At 43.5% G+C, this 25,759-nt stretch overlaps 1 protein-coding gene across 2 annotated transcripts in view; it reads left to right on the forward strand.

Annotated features, from left to right (window-relative positions):
- Positions 1-22,752, forward strand: part of LOC139054260 (zinc finger CCHC domain-containing protein 8 homolog) — a 52,950-nt gene extending 30,198 nt beyond the window's left edge. For both annotated transcript variants that reach the window (XM_070530988.1, XM_070530989.1), the window contains exons 8-12: positions 2,922-2,975; positions 3,127-3,197; positions 3,450-3,527; positions 6,801-6,945; positions 19,177-22,752. In XM_070530988.1, coding sequence (XP_070387089.1) covers positions 2,922-2,975; positions 3,127-3,197; positions 3,450-3,527; positions 6,801-6,945; positions 19,177-19,604 — 776 coding nt within the window. In that variant the 3' untranslated portion in view covers positions 19,605-22,752. The remainder of the gene's footprint in view (positions 1-2,921; positions 2,976-3,126; positions 3,198-3,449; positions 3,528-6,800; positions 6,946-19,176) is intronic.
- Positions 22,753-25,759: the final 3,007 nt, after the last annotated feature.

The raw sequence follows: 25,759 nt of genomic DNA on the forward strand, positions 1-25,759 counted from the left end.
AGCCATTCACTACATGTCTCTCGTAAACCCTGTGTTGCTTTGTGATGTTAAACCCTGTCACTCAACAAATCATTCATTCAGAACTGTTCCATTCTCATTGAAGTAGGTCAAGGAATGGGGCCCTTTCCTAAACACAGAATTGACCTGTGTGATTAGTGTAAAATATTCTGTGGAACACCTTTATCTAAAGGAGGACCTCTAGGTTAATGCATCTTTAGCGATTAACTACCAAAGAGTGAGCAATTAGACTATGCCCATACTCTGTGTGTTGAGTATTGCTATTCGTAATTCATGTTGACAATGTTGTGCCAAAACTAGTTGCTATACGAACACAATATAACAACCAGCTAGTTTGGGCACATATCAACAAAGCTTCTCTCTGCTTCAGAACTTGAAAACAGACCTATTTAGAAAGTTTCATCCACAGTAGTTGCCCTTATTTACCTTTTTTCTTGTTTATTCATCTCTTGGAGAATTAAGGCTCTATAGCTTCCTAGTTTTATTTATCTATTTATTTATTTATTTATTTATTTACAGTACCCTTAGAGTAAGTATACATTATAGTGGGGAGAGGCTACAGAAAGGAGGTACAAGTGATATACAGAAAAGGCACAGTATAAGTATCAATGAAAAATTATGCTAGCTCACAAATTTATACATAATAAACAAAAATAATAGTGGTAGTTCACAATAGAAATCTCTTGGATACACTTTTCAATACACAATTTGGGAATGATAGGTCAATACACACACAGTTAAGCGGCGAATATAGTATTTATACGATGAAAAGTCAACTGACATATTGAACGCAAGTTTCATGATTTAAATCTAGTTAACTAAAGCATTTCTAAATTGAACAAGATTACTTATACTTACAATAGATGCTGGCAGATTGTTCCATTCGTTGCATGTTTTGGGTAAAAATGATTGCGATTGTGTTAGTGTGTTAGAGCGAGGCACATGTACACCCGTGAGCAAAAGTATACGGACCACAGGGTAGCCGAAGAAACTGAATTTCTTCGTAATTAACAAACATAAACTGGAATTAACGAGCCCACTGAAAAGTTCGCAATGCCAAGTTTGGACTGCAGTCCTCAATTTCAAGTTGCGTTCACAGGCAGAAGAAAAAAAAAGATACTTTACCGCACAACCCCTGGTCCGTATACTTTTGCTCATGGGTGTACCTTATGCGTATGATCTCTACGTGAGGAGATGAATGGTGCTGGATTAATCCATGCCGACCAAAGCGCTGCGTTCTGGTAGTAAATCTTATGAAATAAGCATAGGCGTGATTGTTTCCTGCGGGTTAACAGCGAAGGTAGTTTCAGTGTAGTCTTCATTTGTGTTACGCTTGCCGTGCAATGGTAATTAGCTAGTATAAACCGAGCGGAGCGATTCTGGACACTTTCAAGGCAGTTAATTGAGGTGGCATGACGTGGGTCCCATACTTATGATGCATATTCCAACTGTGGATGGACATATGTCATGTATAACAAATGTTTGAGTGACAATGGTGCAAGCGAGAAGTTTCTGCGAAGATATCCAAATGTGCGATTAGCTTGCGCGTTATAAAGTCGATATGGTACTTCCAGGATAAGTTATAGGTTATATGGACGCCCAGATATTTGTAGTTTCTCACGCTCTTTAAAGGAATGTTATCAAGTAAATAGGCAAGGCAAGCTTCATTAGTACGCTGGCAGTTGAGGCAGTCAGTTGAGCAGTCTTCTGTACCTTTATTGATTAATTAGTAATGAACCTCACTTATTTTTTTTTATGTGACTGCTACTGGCTGCATATGTTTTTTAGCTTATAACACTGCGGGTCTCACTTCACCAAATTTTGTGCCTTGCAACACACCATGACAAATTACGTAGTATATATGATTAGAATTTGATGTTTAAGAAACTGTGTCATGTTTATACTGTGATTGCAGGAGTGCAAAAGCCACTGGCTGTGTCTGCTTGGTTTGTCACTACTCATCAGCAGGTGGCCTCAACATCACAGATGTGGTTACAGCCCATCTTGAAAAACAGAAAGAGCACCGATTGAATACCTTGCATTTAAAAGGAAGATTTAGCTCAGGGTCAACTCCATTTTTCCTATTCAAATGCACATGAAAGGCATCAGTGCTGTCATTAAACAACTGTTAAACCAATTCGAATGAAATGTAATCCATTTAGAAGGGAAAGCTAAACATTCGAGGACACTTCGCATTCACAACTCGAATTCACATTCGAGTTGTGAATGCGAAATCATTAATGTCCAATTGAATGCCACTGAGTGGTTCTTCGAGTTTTGCGCTGCGAGTAATGTATCATAACGGTATGTGCTGTCTGATCCAGCAAGCAGCAGCAGCCTGCGGTGCCAATGCTGCTTGCCACCGACGTCCTGCATGACGAGAGACCCAAGGCAGCTGCCACTAAGGCTGGCAGGCACATGCAGCAGCTAAGCCTAGTGTGTGGGTTATAGAGAGATACAGACCTCGCACCAGCTTCTGAGCGTGAGGGTGATGTGGCATCGCGGCGATTCCCTCTCCCCTCACACAACACCTGGCATGCTAGGTGTTGTTGTCAATGGGCCCAATCGATACTTTCGAATCAATAAAGTGAAAAGGAGAGAAAATGAATGACTATAAAAGATATACTACTTTAGAGCTGCTGTGCAACATTCCCACTGCTATGCATTGTGTCATGCTTCTTTTTCAAGGAATAGAGATCAGAGACCAATTCTTTTTCTATATTTTGCCTTGCTTATTCCGAAACCTTGTATGTTTAGCACCAGAAATTAGTATCAATAGATTTCAACATTTTACAAGACAATGAATCATGCAGGATATGATGTTGAAATTTTAAATAATAAGCAATAACACTGCAGTAGTACATTTGCTGTTGCATTTATGTCTTCAAATTTTTTCTTCGTAGACAAACCAAATGAAAACACAGAAGATAGAGAAGTGCACTGTGATGACAAGCAAGGTAGGTTTTGTAATTGTCTATATGCTCATATCTTTTGTACATGCATTTCACTAAGTTTGTCATTAAATAACTTGCAAGTTATACCATTTATGTGCCTCTGTGCTTAGGTGCCACAAAGCTAATATACAAATAATTGCTTTTTTCAACTTAGTGCAATATGATCCAGCCCGGCTGGTTGACTTTCCCGGCTTCAACGTTCCTGTGCCCCTTGGTGTTCGTGATGCAAGTATCCAGATTAGAAAAATCCAACATTTATTTACATTATTTTAAAAAGTTTTATGGAAAGGTAGGATTTCTTGTGCCTCAAAGAGAAATGCTTCACATTGTGTGTCTTGGTGGGGACTTTCACATCCAAGGAAAAGTGTAGCTTTGCGATGTTCCTGTGGGTGCTGACAAAGCTTAAGTTGATGGAATGCTGTGTATTTAGAAGTTGCTTTGACGTAACATGATTTTACAGCTGCATTTGATTTACAGTTGTGTGAAAAGTATGGAATGCCACCGATGCTTCAACACCAGCAGAGGTCTGAAGCTGAAAAATATATGAAAGCACCGGTAAGCATGTGGCTCTGCAGCTTCTAAAGTATACTACGCCGTAATATGTGTCAACTTCAGAAGGTCAAGACAAACTGGGTGGATCATAATCATCTCTTATCAGAGAGTAGCAATGCCCTATCCTAGCCTTTAAGATTCTCTACAGTTTGGCCACTGTGGTGTGCAGGAATTCACATGATATGCAGTACATAGTAACATGCAGTAGTTGTTACAGTCAATTTTCAGCACAGCGTGAACCGTGTCAACCAGCCCACCAAAAAAAATTGGTACGAAAACTGTAGAGGCAGTGGGACTGGTTTCATGAAGTTTTGGTATTGTTATATTTGGATGGCTGCGTAGAGATTGTCAAGATTAAAGGACTGAAGGATTGTGCGAGGTAACATGCCTTGTGTGCTGTATAAAATATTATTTGCCTAGTTATGTTCGTGCATTCATTCATTCATGATGCACCTAATGTCCTCCAGATGAGCATATTACATTTGGGAGACCAGAAGCAAGGTTATCTTAAATTTAATATAAGCATGGGGAAATGACATGGAAGAAATTACACACAATAATCACAGCATACACCCATTAACAGTAAACAAATAAAAAACATATCATAGGCTTATTCAAATACACAATTGCAAAGGGTTAATGAAAAGCAAGTAGGCAAAAATGTGCAGCTAAACCAGTCTACCTCTCTCTAATGATCAACAAAACATGTCAAAAACTTCAATATGCAGGGGTCGGGGATGAGAGAACAAGGAATCTTAGCAAGCTATAGCCATAAATAAAAAGATATGTCGGAGAAAGGTCGTAGACAGTGTTCTGTCTTGTCTTGTCTTTTCTTTGTCTCTGTTGTCTCGTCTTAGTGCTTTTAGATTTACAAGCTCCCTCAGTCGTAAGTGTACAAAGACAATACTCGCAACTGAGGGTCGTAGCGATCATGCACCACCAAAATTTTACTCGCAGTGGGTGTAGCTTTGGCAGCAAGAAAAATTAGTTTCTTTTCTAAGTTTGTGATTAAAAACATTCAAATGATTGCAAGTTCCGGCAATCTTCTATAAAACTTCATGCATATTGGACTGCATTTCTGCTACCCATGCCATTTTAGTGGAGATGTTGGGAGCACTCATTGGAAAGTGTCACTGACAGCACTACCAAGACAGATATACTGAGAAAACTGATAAGAGAATGGAAACATATGGTGGTCCTTAATGAAAGGGGAAAGTCAAACATGCACAAGGTTGCATGTAGTAGCAGGAGCAAGAGGCATTGATAAATAAGAAATGTGATACATGATGTAACTGTAGCACTACTTTTCTGCAAGAACTCCCCGTAGTAATGAACGCTATAATAAAGGCACAAGATCCTCCGTAGTAGTGCTTAATGAAGAAAGTGGAGCACAGTAAATAGTCGCTAGTATATGACATCACATGGGGTGACAGCTTACTTTATTACAAGGTTTCATGGCTGTTTGTCAACTCATTTAATCTTTTTTGCAATTCCTTGCACCGAAGTAAACTTTTCTTTTTTTACCACACTTGTTTCTGTTATTTTGAGACATTATCATTCCATCAGTGTCACACTTTGAAGTGGTAGATGGTCCATTTAGTGGGTGCTCTAACAAATAACCTGAAGGCATCAAGGCTCTACATCATTTCCATCTTGGCAGGCCAAGAACTTCTCAGCACCTCTATTTCTGAGTAGTCAGTCACATGATGCTGTCACTTTTGTATGATGCTATAATGAATAAAGCAGACTCCCGTTAATTCGACCTCTGTTATTTCGATTTTTGCAAATTAGAATGCACTTGCAAGTCCTGGCAAGTAATTATACATTGCTATGGATGGAAAACTTGCTTAGTTCGAACATGAAAGCATGCCGCTTCAGTTTATTTGACCCCCACCAGTACTGTCTCGTGCGTGGAGCAGTTACCAAAAGCTTGGAAACACAAGAAATTTAGCAGACGGCACTACTGCTTCCCTAGGCCATGATAGTGACAGCAGCAACCTGTCCTGCACTGATGATGACAGCTTGCACTGTGCCCTGGATGATGTCTCTCTTGAGGATTTTGTCAGCACCACCAACAGTGTTTGACAGACTGTATTGAAGTAACCCGCCGTGGTTGCTCAGTGGCTATGGTGTTGGGCTGCTGAGCACGAGGTCGCGGGATCGAATCCCGGCCACGGCGGCCGCATTTCGATGGGGGCGAAATGCGAAAACACCCGTGTGCTTAGATTTAGGTGCACGTTAAAGAACCCCAGGTGGTCTAAATTTCCGGAGTCCTCCACCACGGCATGCCTCATAATCAGAGAGTCGTTTTGGCACGTAAAACCCCAAATATTATTATTAGTATTGAAGTAGTCTGTCAAGGATCACTACTCCAAGCAAAAAGAAAAAGAAACAATTTGAATTAGTTTATTTTGTCATCATTTGTTCATCTGACCTTTTGGATAATTCGACCAAATTTTGTAGTCCTGCAAGAGTCAAATAAATTAGAGTGGAACATATGTGGCAGAGCGGCTAACTACAACAAAGCATGCTTCGTCACATCATAGAATTTTTGTCAACACATTTTATGAACCACAATAATGGTTTGTGCTGTCTGCATTCACATTCCATTGATAAGAAAGACATGCCAGACTAACATAATAGGACAACTTAAACATGCTGCACTTCTGTTTCACTTTTGAAAATTGCATGGTAATGTTTCCTGTTACCAAGTGGACTGAAGTGTTATGAAAGTGCTGTTTTCACATGAAGATCCACGTGGTAGTATTTATCACTGTGAGAAACATTCATAATTTGCTGTTTAAGGGGAAAAAAATGTGTAGGAGACCTACTCTTTGCAATTTCTATCATTGTACTCGCCTACCACACATCCTGGCACATTAGTACTGTGAGGGCTGCTGCATGAATAAAATACTAATTTACTTAGCAACTTACAGACATACATTATATGTTGGCAGAAGTGTGCTCAAACTTTCATTTTTGTTACATTTAGTTGTGCTAGGCCTGTCCAGCACCATATGCTGAATATGATGAGATTGATATATCAAAAAAAAAAATGTGTTATAAAGTATAGTCTCCCTGAATGACGCTACATGCAGCATGCACTGGTGATGCGACATGCAGAACCGAGTGTTTGGGCACATACGTACACAGTTGGTTGCACATACGATTTTCTTGTGAACCTTCTCTGTGTTCTTTTTGACACTAGGTATTTTGGAACTTGCACAAGCAGACATGAACTTTTCACATTAACTGCTTTTAATGCTTTAAATTCAGGTTGCAAAAAGCTTTAATCAACGGCTGAAGCTGCCACCACCAGCCGTACAACCAAGCACAGACACTGGTCAAGTAGTGGACATGCACATTGATGATGGAGTTGAAGATGCAGTGGTTTGCTTTGAAGCTGAAAACATTTCTGCAGGTGAAGTACACATTCATTTGTTTACTGCTGCTACATTTGCCCATCTTACCACAGTGTGTTAGCCAATGCCAACTTTTCTAAGGGCTCCCATGTTTGTTGCTGTACATAACAATGCAGAAAAAAGATTGTACCAGCAGTCTAGCTTGAAGACATTTATAAGACAAAAGGAGAATTTTTTAAAAAGTTTAGCCAGTGGTTTACTTACAGTGATATACAAGAAAGTATGGTACGCATATCATTTACATGCTGTGCTGTGTGCAGAGTTCAACACAGCAACTGTATTTGAGCAGTGCTGCTTCATAACTGTCAGTCATGATAGGCTGCTGTATACAGAAGTTGCCACGTACTGCATGGAAAATGTGCAGGGAAAACATTATTTGTGTGCATGAACTAATATTAGGCTGTTTAAAGAGTCTCAACCTCTGATATGCAAGTTTTAGGAATGCAGTAATTATTCACAGTTCACGGTACAGTAGAATCTCATTAAATAGAGCCTGAATGAATCAGAAATGTTGTACTGTTTATCAGGAGTCCCTTTCATTGAGTTGATGGGTATAGAATTGTCATTTTCTATGGCACCTCGTATATTATTAAACTTCAATCGTAACCTGTCATGGTGGCGTAGTGGCTAAGGCATGGCGCTGCTGAGCCAAAGGGTGCAGGATCAACTCTCGGCTGCGGCGACCACATTTTGATGGGGGCAAAATGCAAAAATGACCATGTACCGTGCTTAGGGTGCTAGTTAATGAACCACAGGTGGTCGAAATTATTCCGTAGCCCCCCACTACGGCATGCCTCATAATTATATTGTGCTTTTCGCACATAATACACCAGGACTTAAATTTCAATCATCAAAGAGCAAATATAACTAGAATCCAGGTTGCACATGTACAAATAAATCACCAGTGTCTTTTCGGCACTTCTCAGCTCTAAAGCACAAAATTTGTTATGGGATAGTCCTAAAATGAACAAGTCTGTTATCTCCTGCAGCTAGTACTCATACCTTTTGAAACATTACAAGCAGAATCCTTGCAAGGCTGGTTTTTGCATTTTGTACTCTGTTTCAAGGACTGTTTTGGTAAAACGGCCACTCTCAAGATTTCCACTGACCTTAAACAGCCCTACGTTAGGGCATTGGAAGCAGACAACCACAGTGCACAGATCATGTGCTGACGATCATGTCTGCAAAGTATCAAACTGCTCCACGGTGCAAAAACAACCAAGATTTCGAATGAAAGCCCTTGCACCCTTCCTCTTGAGGGAGCCCTGCTTTCTGCTGGAGAATCACGGTCACATGCATAAACACGTGTATGCCAGACGCACTGCCTTTAATGTTACCGATTATGGCATGTGACTTTGGTAAATCACCCAGATAAAGAATGTGTGAAGCCGCCACTAGATGCTCGCTGTGCTGCGAAAAAAGAAGGTGGGCCTCTGGATGTCAATGCAACGCACTATCTTGGCTCTGGTATGGGAGGAGAACGCAGGGAACGAATGTCACTTGCAGTTGCTAGTGGAGGCAAATGGTGAGAGTGTCTAGGCTAACAGTGAAGCTCACCTCCTGGCAGCATGATAATGTGACATTTCAGGTCCTCTTGGCTCCTCTAAAAATGACCCAATAAAAAAATAACTCTTGCAGTAAGACACTTCTTCGACGGCGGTTAACATTTTCCGCTGTTATAACCAACGTTTTTGTTGGGACCTAGTGGGGGGCCCTTTCATATTCTTGTGGCAGTGCACAGTGTAAACAATAATGTTCGTTACAAATGGCACTGTTTATTTTTTGTTTTTATTTTTCGTTTTGCATTTGGTGTAATTAACAGTCCCTTTATTTGTAAGTTGAAAAAAGGCCACTCCTGATTAATCAAAGCGATTACGTAGTACTGAAAGAAAATAAAAACAAGTTAGAACTTGTTTTATTTATTCTATCGCTTTGTGGTCTTGAGGCAAATGCATGTTCTCCTCTTTTACCTATAAGGAGGAGAGTCTAGCGATTTGCCGCAGTTACCTGTCATGGTTGCTCAGGGGTTATAGTGTTCTGCTGCTGAGCTCGAGTTCTTGTGTTTGATTCCCAGCCTCAGTAACTACATTTTGGTGGAGACAAAATGCAAAAATGCTCACACTCTTCAATTTAGGTGCAGGTTTAAGAAACTCGGGTAATCAAAATTAATACACAGCCCTCCATTACGGCATCCTTCATAGCATGCTGTACAATTTTGGGCCCTTACTTCTTACAATTTTCTTTGTTACAGTTCTCACTTGACTAGCAACATAGACATGCACATTTTAGTCTGCACTCTACTCATTTAGGATGAAGTTAGCAGCAATACGAGACTTCATCGTGTCAATGTTTTTGTTATAAGTAAATGTTTTGTAACACTATATTGACGCAAGATGATTTCAAATTACGCGCCAGCCGCCTCCTGCGTCCGTCCAGCTGCTTACTGCTACCTGCGAAAGATAGCGGCAGTGAAGCGGGCAACACGGGCCCGCAAGGCACGCGCAATCGGAGCAACGTGCCATCAGCGCGGGACACGAGGGAAGAAGAAGAGGTGCGGGTCTCTTGCGAAAAGACTGTGGACGTTCTAGCGAGGCTCTCGTTTAGCTCTTTGTCGGGCACAAGTTCGCCCAAGGTAGATTGATTAAAGCACCGTCACTCAACTGTGCGTTACAAATCTGGTGGAGGTGCGGGGTATGATTTCAAGCCCTTCTCAAGCCAGAGAAAGGAGCCCGGACTCACGGCGACTTGGACCCATCGAGTTGACTCCTGTTCACCAACGCAACAGTCGTCGCCTACGTGGTGAGCCCCCCGAGTTTTCCCCTTTGCCGGTTTCTATCGGAGCGTCAGCATCTGCTAGCGGAAACGCTACCGAGATGACGACTCAAACCACGCCAACTCACATCGTGGTCAACTCGCCAACGACGCCAGAGCCTTTCCACGGCGACACATTTGAAGACGCAGAGGACTGGCTGGAACGCTTTGAGCGCGTCGCTGAGTTCAATGGATGGAACGAAGAGCGCAAGATACGAAATGTTTACTTCGCATTAGAGGACAGCGCTCGAACGTGGTTTGAAAACCACGAAGCGACATTTGTGTCGTGGTATGCTTTCCCACAGGAGTTGCTGGCAACTTACCCGAGTACCGACCGCAGGGAGAGGGCCGAAGCTGCCCTGCAAGCAAGAAACCAGCGTAATAACGAAAGCGTGGCCATGTATGTAGAAGACACGTCCCGCCTATTCCGCCGAGCCGATCCGAACATGAGCGAGGACAAGAAACTACGTCATCTAATGCGCGGCGTAAAACAGGAACTGTTTGCAGGGTTGGTTCGGAGCCCGCCGCGCACCATCGCTGAGTTTCGTGCAGAGGCGACAACAATGGAAAGCACGTTGCAACAGCGATCAAGGATGTACAACCGGGAGATGAACATCACCTCTGTAGACACAGTTCCAGCCATCTTTGGAAATAGCGTGGAGATCATACGAGAGCTCGTGCGATCTGTAGTGCGAGAAGAACTCCAGCGGCTACGGCTTGACCAGAACGCTCCAACGCCCTCTTCCCTGGCAGACCTGGTTCGTGAAGAGGTCAGGCAGGTCGTCCGGGAACCACAGCTCGGTGCGCAGCCCCAAGCGCTACGACTGCGCCAACCGAGCGTCTCATATGCCGATGTGCTACGGCAAACTCCCGCACGTGCTGACGTCGCCGCCACTTCCTCTATGAATAGCTCGATGCCTCGAACTACACTGCCGCCACCCGAGAGAAGATTCAGGAAGGCTGATGTATGGCGCACTCCTGACCGAATACCCCTCTGCTACCACTGTGGGGAGGCTGGCCACCTGTACAGAATGTGCCACTATCGCCAGGCAGGACTTCATGGCTTTCCGGTGAACGCACCTTGCCCCCGAAATGGTGAGCGTCCATCGGAAATCGAAGAATACCTGTCCACCCGTCAGAGCTCCCCATATGCCTACCAGCAACACCAACCTCGATCAGCAGCGCCGTTTAGGCATCGGTCACCGAGCCCCCGCCCGTCTTCAAGCTCCCCAAGACGCCGTTCACAGAGCCCGCTTTGGGAAAACTAGAGTCAGCGACCTCAGGAGGTAAGGTCGCTGCCGACGCGAAAAGACAAGAACCTCCATCGATGACTCCGAGCGACGACGAGGGACTCAGAAACCAGTGCCACAAGAGCGACGTTGGTTCCGATTTACGTGTGTTTGTTGACGGTTACGAAGTGAACGCGTTAGTGGATACAGGTGCAGATTACTCGGTAATAAGTAGTGAGCTTGCCAGGAAACTGAAGAAAGTGCTGGCACCATGGAAAGGGCCACAAGTTCGCACCGCAGGAGGACACCTCATCGGCCCCGCTGGAAAGTGCACGGCTAGAATAGGAATACGAGGCTTCACGTACGTCGCTAGCTTTATCGTCCTTCCCGAGTGCTCAAGAGACTTGATTATTGGCATGGGCTTCTTGCAGGATAATGGCGCTGTAATCAACTTGCGGGAATCGTGTGTTTCCTTTTCAACAAAGCACGCTATCGCAGCATTCAACACTGAAGAAAAATTCGACGCCCTTTACATTGCCGATGACGACGTGATGCTTCCTCCTAGATCCAGCGTAGCCGTCGCAGTAAGAAGCGACGCGTTCACAGACTGCGAAGGAATTGCAGACAGCAAGACCAGTCTCCTACTCGAAAAGGGGATCTGCGTGGCAAGAGGGCTTGTTCAGCTGCGTGGTGGATGTGCCAACGTTTTCCTCACTAATTTTGGAAATGAGGCGCAACATGTCGCGAAGGGAACCGTTATTGCCAGCCTTAATAACTTCATCCAAGTTACAGACCTGAGCATCCCAGAGATTTCAACATCGAAATTCCAAGATGCGGATTCTGTCCTTGCAGCCATCGACATCGAACCAGGTCTATCGCCCAGACAGAAGGAGCAAATAGAAGCCCTCGTAAGAGAGTTCGCCGAATGTTTTTCAATGTCATCCAAAGTCCAGCGGACATCTATTGCCAAACATCGGATAATTGTCGATGAATCAGTGAGGCCTATTTGCCAGCATCCCTACCGAGTGTCACCAAAAGAGAGAGAAGCTATAGGAAGTCAAGTTAAGGAAATGCTGGAAAATGATGTAATTCAGCCGTCGGCAAGTCCGTGGGCGTCGCCTGTGGTACTTGTAAAGAAAAAGGACCAGACCTTGCGCTTCTGCATTGATTATCGTAAGCTGAATGCCGTCACAAAGCGGGATGTGTACCCACTTCCAAGAATCGATGACACTCTAGATAGACTACGAGATGCCAAATTCTTTTCCTCCCTGGACCTCAAAAGCGGCTACTGGCAGATAGAAGTGGACAAACGAGATCGTGAAAAGACGGCATTTGTGACGCCAGACGGACTATATGAGTTCAAAGTGCTTCCATTCGGCCTTTGTTCCGCATCTGCCACGTTTCAGCGGATGATGGACATGCTCACCGGTCTGAAATGGCAAACCTGTCTCGTTTATCTTGATGATGTCGTGGTTTTTTCTACCACCTTCGAGCAGCATGTAGAAGGACTGCGGGCTGTGATGAAAGCTATTAGATCAGCAGGTCTGACGATAAAACCGCAGAAATGTCATTTCGGCTTTCGCGAGCTTCTTTTCCTTGGCCATGTCGTCAGTTCAGAAGGCATTCGCCCGGACCCTGAGAAGACTGCGGCCATGGAGAAATTTCCAAAACCAACCGACAAAAAGGCTGTTAGGCGATTCTTAGGACTTTGCGCCTACTACAGACGCTTTGTCAAAAATTTTTCAAGGATCGCCGAACCACTAACGCGGCTAACAAAGGAAGACGCGCTTTTCGTCTGGTTGAATGAGCAGGAGAATGCTTTCAATGAGCTCCGAAAGCGTCTTCAGAACCACCCAGTTCTTGCTCATTTCGACGAGGAAGCCGCAACTGATATTCACACAGACGCAAGCAATTTAGGACTCGGTGCCGTTCTCATTCAGTGGCAAAACGGAGAGGAACGAGTCATTGCGTATGCTAGTCGAACACTTTCGAAGGCTGAAGTGAACTACTCAGCCACAGAAAAAGAATGCCTCGCGGTGATATGGGCCATCAGCAAGTTTAGACCATACTTATATGGCCGACCCTTCTGAGCTGTCAGCGACCATCATTCATTGTGCTGGCTTGCGAATCTCAAAGACCCATCTGGACGGCTAGCAAGATGGAGTCTACGGCTGCAGGAATACGATATAACGGTCGTATACAAGTCCGGTCACAAGCACAGTGATGCTGATTGCTTGTCACGTGCACCGATTGAATACACGGAATCTACGCTTAGGGAAAATGAACACGATTGCCCGTTCCTAGGAGCTGTGACAACATCGCAAATGGCTCAGCGTCAGCGATCCGACGCGGATTTACGCCTGCTCATTGATTACCTAGAAGGACACCCTGTTGACATTCCACGACCTTTTGTCCGCAGCTTGTCGTCGTTCGTCCCGAGAAACAATGTCCTGTACAAAAGAAATTTTGAACATAGTGCAGAGACTTTTCTGCTCGTCGTACCTTCAAAGTTACGACTCGAGATATTGGAAGCATGCCACGACGACCCATCAGCAGGACATCTAGGAGTGAGCAGAACATTCGCATGCATCCGCATGAAGTATTACTGGCCGAAGTTATTGAACTCTGTGCAACACTACGTAAGAACCTGCCGGGACTGCCAAAGACGTAAAACACCACCATTCAAGCCAGCAGGCCTCCTACAACCGATACAGCCACCGGAAACTCCATTCGCACAAGTGGGAATGGACTTACTTGGCCCCTTTCCCACATTGTCATCGGGAAAGCGTTGGATCGTTGTTGCAACTGACTACCTAACTCGATATGCCGAGACAGGGTCTCTTGTCAAGGGAACGGCCAGTGAAGTTGCTGATTTTTTCGTCACTAACATAGTACTACGGCATGGCGCTCCTAAAGTTCTCATCACGGACCGAGGAATCATTTTTACTGCCCATTTGACACAGTCCATCATGAAATTGACACACACGAGTCATCGAAAAACCACCCCATATCATCCGCAGACAAATGGACTGACTGAACGACTGAACAGAACACTGACTGATATGTTGTCAATATACGTGGACATGGAGCACTGAACATGGGACAGGATACTGCCGTATGCCACGTTTGCATACAATACCGCTGTGCAAGAGACAACTCAAATGACACCTTTCCAACTCGTTTTTGGCCGGACCGTCACCACAACCCTAGATGCAATGCTACCAGTAGATGAGACCTTCGAAAATGACAATGACGTCAGCGACTTCACACAAAGAGCTGAAGAAGCACGGCAGCTGGCGCGACACCGCATTCAGCAGCAGCAACAAACTGACGCGGACCGATACAACTTGCAACGAAGAGACTTCCAGTATGCACCTGGAGACAAAGTATGGGTGTGGACTCCCGTACGGATGCGCGGCCTATCAGAGAAGCTTCTTGGTCGTTATTTTGGCCCGTATAGGATAATTCGCCGAATCAGTCCATTGAACTACGAAGTTGCTCCAGAAGGTCAAGTAACCTCATCACGACGGCGGCATCGAACAGAAATCGTCCATGTCGTCCGAATGAAACCGTACTACGACAGGCAATAACTGCTTCCGCCTACAAACATTGCGAATTCCTGAAAGTTTCGAAACCACCGCCTTCTGTATGCGCATCGGGACGATGCACTCTTGGAAGGGGGACAATGACGCAAGATGATTTCAAATTACGCGCCAGCTGCCTCCTGCGTCCGTCCAGCTGCTTACTGCTACCTGCGAAAGATAGCGACAGTGAAGCGGGCAACACGGGCCCGCAAGGCACGCGCAATCGGAGCAATGTGCCATCAGCGCGGGACACAAGGGAAGAAGAGGTGCGGGTCTCTTGCGAAAAGACTGTGGACGTTCTAGCGAGGCTCTCGTTTAGCTCTTTGTCGGGCACAAGTTCGCCCAAGGTAGATTGATTAAAGCACCGTCACTCAACTGTGCGTTACAATATGTAATAGTTAATGTAAATTCAAGGTTATTTCATTCTAACTGCTTTCCCATTGAGTTGTACATTCCAGCCTGAATTGAATTCATGTCAGTTGACTCAAAGGAATTCAGGTGTCAAATCAGATATTAAGTGTCAAGAAGTGTTTTTGTTTGACAGGGGGAAAAGTGCATTTTTTATTGAAAAAAGAAAAAAAAAGAATGTGCTTCAGATGTGCCGAATGATACCTTTCTCCTGTTTGTTAAATCGTAGCACTCAGTGTGTATGGGTATCATTGATGTAATTGAATGGCAATATTACTCAAAAACAAAATTTGAAATTTGGCAGCTTATGTGTCCCTAAAGACCAGAATTTTATTTGACCCTCACACCTAATTTAAGAGCAAGAGTGGTTGATCTTGATTGCAGTCAAAATCTGTTGGCATGACCCCGCACAGAGACTGCAAGTTTCATGATAAGGCAGCTCATGACAAATCCATAACAAGCGAGCACTTGGAGCAAACATGCAAGAACAGGCTGAGCACTATTTCAGCAGTTTGTTCTGCCAGTTCTGACTGTCCCAGGCAAAAATATGGCAGCCACCTATAAGCATTGCAAATTCTCTTCTGTATTGTTCATTCTATGATTCATCAAACTACATCACTGTAATTGGCGAGGAGATGGGTTTAGGTAGCAAACCATGCTGCTATCCAGCATTGTTTGCTACCAGCATGGTATAAAGTGAACAGTGTCATTATAGAGGGCATTCCTTGCAGATTATATTTATGCATCTGTAATAACTGCACTTTTTGTTGTTATTGAGTAAAATATGAGGGCAAATGAATTAATAAATATTATTAAAAGGGGATGGTACTTTTGTCAATGTTTAGTTCATCCCTGGGGTAGCCCCTTCTCGAATTTTTGCACAAAAACTTTACAAAATGGGTTTGGCCGTTGCACAAGCCTATAGGGCACAAAGTGCAAGGAATGCTTTGCACAATTTGACCTGCTTTACCCAAAACCACTACACAGATAAAAATGCAAGGGTTTGTTTTTCTGAAAAAAAAAAAAGAAAACAAATTTAGTTAACCTATTTGTCTTCAAATATTAAATCACCATAATGAGAGGTTTTATGAAACTAGAACCAAACTTTAAAAATAGTATAGCATGCCTTAGACTAATGGGACCAGCAGTATATTGTTGCAGTCATATTGAGTCACTCAGACTATTTATTGGAGTGTGATTAGTTAGCTAATTTATTTTTTATTTATGTACCCTCCGGGCCATGTGGCATTATAGAGGGGAGTGGTAGTACAAATCTTCACAAAAAAATGGAAACAGAATACAGTGAGTCTCATTATTACACAATAAATTTGCTCCTGGCCTCCCGTTAGGAGGTCCTGAAAGTAGCTCCTCAGGACTAAATAAAGTTCGTTGTCTGTCTGTCTGTCTGGTTATACAGTGTTAGCGAAGGCCTCACGAAAATGTTTACTTTAGAGATAGCCACAATTTCTGCAGGAAAGTGGTTCCAATCAAGGGATGTGCACGTAATAAAAGACTGGATAGAAAAGACAGTGTTACATCATTGAATTCTGACTTTGCACTGATGATTGATACGGTATGACACATATTGTAGACAATTAAGGCTTCATGAAGGGTGGCATGATGGTAGTATAGCTTATGAAATAAGCAGTCATGCAACTTTACGGCGATATGCTAGAGAAGGGAGATGTTAGTTTTCATGAAAGTTATACTAGCCATTCAGTTATAGTTGCAAAAAAGAAACCTAACTGAATTGTTTTGCACTAATTCTAATGACATAACTATGTTTTCATAACAGGGATCTAATTTCTAATTAGGTACACTTAATTATAGACATTCTATGTATTCGTTTTAGGCCGTATTGTATTTGAATAGTTGTAGAACGTGCTCATAAATACTTACTGAAGTTGTTCCCTTGGCATTAACTTTTATCTAGTTCTTTTTTCCGGGCTCTGAAGAAAGCCTGTGAAGTATAAAAAAAGTGACATAACCACACTCTTGCGCGTCTGGATGGCAGTGCTGTCAATCATGTTTCAAGAGAAGAAAGCCCGCATGCACATCACAAAAGAAACAAAAAAATGTTAGCAGCCACAACCTACGACAGTCGTAAATATTAAAATATAGGCTGGCGCTGAACACGAATGCACACACACTTGTCGGCTTTTTTTAATGGTTGGCATGCAGGCTTTGTTCTTTTGAAACACGATTGAGAGGGCTGCATCCAGACACACTTCATTGATACTTCATTGGCATTCCTTAAGCCTGATAAAAGGAAGCACACAAACTAGTGAGGAAGCAACTTCATTGGGTGTTTCTGAGCACACACTACAACTTTTCGAATACAACTTGTAGAATTAGCTTAATGATAGCAATTAAAAAGATAGCCTGAGTAACTCAAGATGATTGCATACAATATACTGTTGGTCACATTAACCTAAGGTGTGCCATTCTATTTTTTAAGTTTGGTTCTAATTATGTGAAACACCCAGTATATCCACTGGGCTGAAAGGGACACAGGGGAGTGCTAAGCACAATATGCACCAACCTAAGACCATTGCTACAGCTTGAAATCGCCTAAGCTGGCTTTGTTGCTTTGTGGAAAGGATTGTGGTTCGTTTTACTCTCAATTTAGTGTGGCTTATATACAAAAATAAAATTTGAAGATCTATTTTGTAAATTTTTCCTTTAAAATTGTACATTATCTTGGCATGCTTCAAGCTGCAGGGTGTGAACCTACAAGGTATTATGCCAGAACTTTAACCCTCTATGGTGCCCTCTATATTGAGAAAATAACTGAAAAAATTTATTGCTGGCTCAGTGTGCAAGAATCTCTTAGTTTATTCCAGAAATAAACGAGAACTTGGTGTGTTCCCGTTTAATAACATCGGGCCATGATGTAGTGCAAGTCTGCTCATCACTGTTGCTAGGTGTGCTCTAAATCTGTAGCGATGGCCATGTGTAGCAAACACCAGCATTAAACTATAAAAATTTATGAATAATCAATCCCAATTGCTATCGAAGACTGTGTTTAGCATGCTTTCTGAGGTGCTCATTTGTGGCACCATGTTGCGCTATATGTTATAAGTGTTATAGGTGAACTATGATAGGTGGATTATTTATTCATTTTTTGTGTAGACACTGCATGGCGTTCCAAACTGGTCTTTGAGGAAGTGGTGCTGATAGTAGTACCGGTTCTCTCCCACATACGGGCCTGTGTTAGACTCTCCAGCAAAAATTATGTACAAACTTTGGATATGTTTCGTAAGTTTAAGTGTAAGCACTGTGTCTCTTACGTCAAAGCTTGTGTTGACTTTGGTATTACCTCAGTGCTATAGTATACAGTACAGAGAACTGCAGTCAGGTGAAGCCAGGGTAAGTTCCTAGAGAATGCTAAACGCATTTTTAAAAAAATGGACTTCATTGATTCAGAGAAGAGTGAGCCGAATTCGAACATCTGAGGAAAAGGTCCAAATGCTAGACTAATTAACACTGTATGTTAACCACGGGGTCACAAACATAAATGCGAGTGCCTTGTTTTTGTGTGAGAAGCTTTGCTTTTAAAAATTTTTGTGTCTGTATTTCTGATTCCTACCATTGCGTATAACTTTACAAAGAGCCTGTAGCTTAGAGACAGCGAGAAATGCAAAAATGTAGGAAACTTGTGACCTATGACAGAATAAAGGTAAATGTTACCTTATGGTCAGGAACATGAATGCTTTACATGTATACGGAGTGCCAAGACTTTCTAATGATGATCATGCATTCGTCTTTTATTGCTGCTTTTGTACGTAAATTTAGTGGTCATGCAGCTAGCACAGGCATAAAAGAGCTAGCAAAAGAAAGCTTGAAAAGAAGATGGTGTGTGCTACCACCTTGATGGAAAATTCGCAGGCACTACTCCCTGGAGGAGAAAGCCTGAACCAGCACCATTGAAAAATAGGTACACTATCAGACGTCCACTCAGTACATTAGTAAAAAGATACCAGCCTGTGCATCGCACAAACTTGTCAGAAAGTAGTATATTACCGGACGGTAACTCTGCCCCATAGAGGGTGAAGAAATGGCTTTGTGTGTTGAGATTTGATAGTGTGTTGCCAAGTTTTGACACTGGCCTTTCTAGTATTGCATTTAGTCTCTGGAGCACAAAAAAAAAGCATAACTCACAAACTTTATTCCATTACGCATGTTATCCTGGATAAAGTGGCGACAGCGGATTCACCGACAGACTCGAAGTGTGCCAGCACAAATATCAGCCAAGAATGTCTTGTTCCTGAGCTTCCAGGTGTTGCCTCTGAATGCAACACTGCAGCTTCTCCAAGCAGCACAGAAGCCAATGAACAAGAACCTAGCCTAGTAACCTTTCAGAATGGCAGCACCTCCAATTCTGATGACTCCCCATCGAAGACACTAAAAGGCAAGACCCACAAAGTTACCTTGGGAGCACCCATGCTTATTGGCTTCAGCAAGTACACGTCACTTCCACCACGTGAGAACTTTGCCAAGGACATGACCGACCACATCCCTTTTGAGAACTTGCCTGGTACCACTGGGAGATATGATAAGCTGCGTACAGTTATTGAAAAAGTCCGTGCTCTACGCGAAGAAAATGAGAAAAATGAGGACTCTTAAAATGACATGAACTTCAAGTTCACAGATTTGTGTATAGTGCATGAAAGTACCTTCCAAGTAAAGTCACCTTATGAAAGTGGTGACATAAATTAGGTTTGTAAAATGACATGAACTTCAAGTTCACAGATTTGTGTGCAGTGCATGAAAGTATCTAGCAAGTAATCCTGATGACAAAAATATGTCACCACTTGACAGTGTGCAAAACGAGAACAAGGTGAAAGCAAGAGCCGTTTCGACGAGTGGATTTGTCTTCTTCAAGGCGACATATGCTTTCCTCGCCACAGTATATATACGTGGGGTTCTTTTAAAGGGGAGAGGGCGTAAGGCAGGTGGGTGCGGCGACGAGCGAAGGTGTGTTAGCGGCGAGGGTGTCGAATTGAGAATAAAGGAGTGCTGTGCACAAGGCCAGGGACACTGCCGTCTGTCAATCACGTGTCAACGCCCGTGTGTCAGCTGGCGTGTCAATGGCATGCACAGCAGCCCTCTATTACCTGTTTCGCTGGTAATAGAGGGCTGCTGTGCACGCATGCCGTTGACACATATATTGCATATGTCACCTTGAAGACAAGTTCACTTGTCAAAACGTTGGCTCCTGCTTTGACCTTGTTCTCGTTTTTCTCATCGTCAAATTTCCATCTCTCGCCTTCCCTGTGTTTTCAATTGACAATGTGTCATTTTGCTGCACATCACCCCAGAATCTCTGTCACCTCATTGTGAAGTCCTAAGCAGACACAAAGAGAAATATTAAAGGGCCCCTGAAACGGTTCGGACAAATTTTGTAGACGTGAGGGTACAGCTTAAGTAGAACATTCGCACCACAACTTAAGTGAAGCGTTACGTATTAATGGAGCTACCAGCAATTACAAGTTATCCTCATCCCTAGCCATGCTTTTCCTCCTCAACTCGTTCGCCGAGCGATCGGGGCGAAGCTCCGCCTTCACTGGTTCTGCGTCACGATGCGACGTCACATCATCCACTTCCGGTTGTCTTGGGCCCCCCCCCTCCCCCACCCGCGTGAAACGTCTCCGCTAGCAGCTTGGCCGTCAACCCCAAGCGAGAGCTATCGAAGCAGCGTGGGTTGCAAGCATTCTGTTGTAGCGCCGAACGTGTCTGGTATTCCGGTAATCACACACTAGCAGAACGTTTCGACGGAACGGTGAAGGCATAAACTCAAGTTGATGAAGGAACTTTAGCGTAGATGTACGTGAGCTGCCTGACCGGTCTCCACGGTCCAGCCACCTGTGGCGCAGAGCTTAACCAGCCAAAGAAAGAGCTAATATTGCTCTAAACAAGTGTAGAACATTTTAAACATTTACAAAAACAATGTGTTAACGATTACACTCCTGTGAAACTCCTGTGAAAAAGAAGAATTCATTTTGGGTGGCTGCACCGTGCAGACCATTCACATTTGTGCTTCTGTTCATCCCCTGGGACGCCGCGCAAGGGGACACGGCCAGGCCTTGTCCCCTTGCGCTTACGTTTACCCTACTACCGGACTAGCGAAACGCTATTACGTTAGTAATCTTCGGGTGTAAAGTGACGGCCGCAATCGCGCAAATTCTGGCGCCCATTGGATAGCGGCTGTCCAATGCGCTGCAGCCAGGCCGCTTGTCTACTGGCTTGCAGAAGGACACGATGTCGCAGCTTGACATAGTGCCAGTTGCTACGTTTGCAGTCCACAACTCAACAAAGTCGAATCATGGCGCTCGCGAAAAGACAGACCGACACTGACTGCGGAGCTCTCGTCAAAATGGAGCACGTTGTAACACAAGCAGACGACACTAGCTGTGTGCCTGAAGTGCTTAAGTGTGCTGAAAAATTGTTCTCTATGTTACTTTCTATTTATAAAACAAATTAACTAACATTCCAACTATTACAAACATCATTTGTTTACCATAAAGTTGGAAAAATTATCGATCACTGGTCAGCCAATCAGCTCGCCCCACTGACGTCATATGGGCAATTTCCGTCATGTGGGTAGGGGCGGCTTAAAATTCTGCAGAGCAGTGTGCTGCGATCGACAGCGATGTACATTTTTAAAACCTTATAATAAATTACATGCTTTACGCAGAGCACTTAGATGTGTCAATTAATGATCAGAAGGACCTACTCTAACGACTCAGTACGTTTGTAGAAAATCGTCAAAATCGTTTCAGGGTCCCTTTAAGTCAGCTTGGACTGGTATTCTTTCAGGGCACAACAATTTATTTCCAGAAAAAAGCAATTTATCAAGAAAGCAAATGGAAGGCCAAAGATCTTTTTGAAATACAGTAGAACCTCGCTCATATGTTTTGGGGAAAGAAAAAGCGAAAGAAAAGGTAATAACTGGGAAAACATACCATCCGAAGTAACTAAAAAAATTTGACAGACTCAACTATTGTTGACACCTACATAACGCGAAGTGCCGCACGGATATTGTTGCGGCACGAGACGCCGAAGCCCGTCGAGCTGGTGGTGCTTCGGTGGCCCGAGACGCGTTTTATTGTTTTCCTATTGTGTGGTGTTTCAAGAAGGCGGCGGGAAACCGAAACGAAATCGAGCTGGTGGGCGACGCGGGATGCCACCGAAGCGAAATGTGATGCCCACATCGCGCCACCTGCAGCAGGGAACGGTGGTGCGTTTGGATTATCGCTTACTAAAAGCGTGCAGTATGCTACCAATGGCAGGCACTACGCACCACGCGCTGTAAAACAGATAGGTATAGGTGAAGATTCTTATCGCAATAGGTTTGATGGCGATAGCTGTGAATGCGGCGTGCGACGACCCGGGCGGTGATTTGCTGATACCGGAACCACGCCGTCGTTTTCACGTGAGACAAGCGACTGTGTGTGCATGCGTGCACTGTTATCGATCGTGCGCGCCTCGCGCCTTTTCTTGTTCACATCTAGCGGCCGAAAAACGTATACGATGGGAGTCTACAGCAAGGAGCGGCAACGCGTTTCGGTTACCGCCTATTAAAAGTGGGCGCTTCACTTCCGATGGCACCACGTGCTATGAAACAAATAGGCGAAAATGCTTATTGCTATAGGATTGGCGGTGATAGCTGTGAATGCCACGTGCGACAACCCCATAGAAGATTTGTTGGTACCGAAATGAGAAACTGAGTGCGCGCCGGCGTTTTCACGCGACGCGGCTGGGCGAGTGTCACGACGTAGCTGTCGCGGCTGGCAGCTATGTCCTCGATCGCGCATTTTCTTACGTATCATACAATCGCCGTTTGGCGATGTACTAAACGTTGGTGCCAAAAAATCGTCTTTTCCGGGAATGTACGAACCGGTAAAAAATGAGCCCAACTCTATTGAGTAATGTTTTGTGTTCTCTGCTGCGGACGTTGGCGCCGGGAAAACTTACATAGCAGGAACATGTGAACGAGGTTCTACTGTATATACCACAAATGAGGCACTGATGACATAATAGGGTTTCAAGGGATTCTCTTCACGCTGAGTTTTTGTGCACTTTAGAATGCAGCACACGTTGCGGGTTCAACTCGACCGGGGCCCATCCCAGAACCTCTGTTGCCTCATTGTGAAATCTTAGACAGAAAGAGTAATATTAAGTCAGTTTGGACTGGTATTCTTTCAGGGCACTGCACTTTATTTCCACAAGAAGGCAATTTATAAAGAAAACAAATGGAAGGCCAAGGATCTTGAAATTCATGCCACAAATGCACTGATGGCATAATGGGTTGCAAAGTATTTTCCTCACACTGATTTCTTCAGTACTTTAGAATGCAGCACGCACTGCAGGTTCATCCCTACCGGGGCGGCTGCATTTTGATGGAGGCAAAATGCAAAAATGCTCATGTACTTAAATTTAGGTGCATATTAATGAGCCCCAGCCACTCAAAATTAATCTGGAGTCCCCTACTACCGCGTGCCTCATATTTATATTTTGGTTTTGGCAAGTAAAGCCCCAGAATGCCGCACAGTCATTCTTTATTGGTGAACAATCAATTAGCCCTGAGCAGATGCTGTTAAAATTCATGTAATTGGGAGGCGATGCTGGAATTTCAATGTGGCACCATCACCAGTCTTTAGTTTTTGCACTCGTTCTGGTTTACCAAGCCCGCATAAATACCTTTTATTTCTTTTTGGCTCCCTTAGGGGAAGCAAGGTTTGGGTACGGGCTGGTTGGTATTCCATGGTATCAATCGTCACTTGCAGCGCATACATAGATGAGGGACAAAGAAGGACGACGAAGACAAGCACTGATAGCGATGCCCGACGAACTAGAAATATACTGAAGCAAGGTTTGGGTACGGGCTAGTTTGTATTTCGTCGTATCAATTGTCACTTACCGTGCATACATAGATGAGGGACAAAGAAGGACGATGAAGACAAGCGCTGTTAGCGATGTCTGACGAACTAGAAATATACTGAAGCAAGGTTTGGGTATGGGCTAGTTGGTATTCCATAGTATCAATCGTCACTTACAGCCAGTGGCGTAGCCAGAAATTTTGTTCGGGGGGGGCTACGCCACTGGCCCCATATATATATATATATATATATATATATATATATATATATATATATATATATATATATATATACACACACACACACTGGGCCAGTGGCGTAGCCGGAAATCTTGTTCGCGGGGGGGGGGGGGGGGGCACATTGCAGCTCGGCGTGTCCTCCTTAAGAGGAAGCTTTAGCTCGGGTGCTCCTATTTAAATACATGTAGAAGGGGAATTCGTTTTTCCCTGCAACCACTTCACCAAATTTGAGGAGGTTTCTTGCATTTAAAAGGTAAAGTTCAATTCTAGTGACTGCTGGTTTCGAATTTTTCATTTAGGTGGTCACTTACTTAATAAAAATTGGCCAAAATCGAACATTTTCAGAAAACGAAACTATCAAGTTTAAAACTCCGTGACTCAACAATGCAAAATGATATCACAATTCTGTGGATTGCATCTAATAGTACATCTACAGCGGACAAAATAGATATGTTACACATGAATTTCAAAAAAATTTTGTTTTGTGGAAATACGGCTTTTGCAGAACCCTTGTACACAACGTAACCAATTCACGTAAGATACAAATTGACGTAGCAAACTTGTCCGCTTTGACTGTTATAATAGATGCCGTTTACAGAACCACAATGCGTTGTTCTTCATGCATAGCTATTAGTTTGTAAACGTCGGGCTTCTATTTTTTCAAACTTTCGAATTTTTCAAAATATTTTAAACAAAATTCAGGTTCTAAATCGAAGTTCTGTTTCCAACAGACACTAGCATTTAACTTTCTCTCTCAAATGCAACCAATTTCAATAAAAGCGGGATTATCTCAGAAAAGCGTTTCTGCGTTTTACAAGTATTTGAATAGGCCGCATCGGATTGGGCCCGAGCTAAAGCTTCCTCTTAAACAATTTGTCCAGGGATCAAATACATGAATAATAACTGCATTGTCATTGCCAAAGATGCTGCAAACGAATTCTTGAACGCTACGCACTGTCAAAACAATAAAATATGTATTTTTTCATAAAAGAATATACTCGTATGTGCGAAAAATTTTGCCCAATATAACTGATATCAATGCTTCCATATTTTTTTCTATTTATTAGGTAAAGAAAATGTCACACGAACTTTAGAACTATATCAGTTCGAAACCAGGAAAGCAGTGCATTCCGCTGATATGAAAAATTAAAATGCAATGAACTGAACAAGTTCAGGACAAATATGTTAAAGAAACTTTGTCATTCAAGAACCGTGCTTGCATTCTTGTATATATGCAATGGTCAGTGAAAAATCTCAATGACGCTGTCGTTTGTTCCAATGTATTACGCTGTCCCCTGTCGTGTATCGTGAGTAATTGCACCGAAGTTATAGTCGCGACAGAGAGCACGTATAAAAAGCAGGAGTTCTGCAAGATATACGAGGGCAAGTCAAATGAATGTGAGCCAACAACGGGGTACTTAATTAAAAGTAGTCTTCATGAGAATTGAGACATTTGTCCCATTGACTAACGAGTCACGTGATTCCCGTCTTGTAAAACTCCTTGGGTTGCTGCTTCAAAAAGTCTGTATCTGGTTCCCTTGAGCTGTTTTTTCGGCTGCCCCAAAATGTAGAAGTCGCAATGTGACAGGTCTGAGCTGTATGGCGGATGTTGCAGCGTTTCCTACTTGAACATTGCCAGTTTTGTATTAACCACATAAGC

This window comes from Dermacentor albipictus, chromosome 1 (assembly GCF_038994185.2).
Source record: "Dermacentor albipictus isolate Rhodes 1998 colony chromosome 1, USDA_Dalb.pri_finalv2, whole genome shotgun sequence".
Lineage (NCBI taxonomy): Eukaryota > Metazoa > Arthropoda > Arachnida > Ixodida > Ixodidae > Dermacentor > Dermacentor albipictus.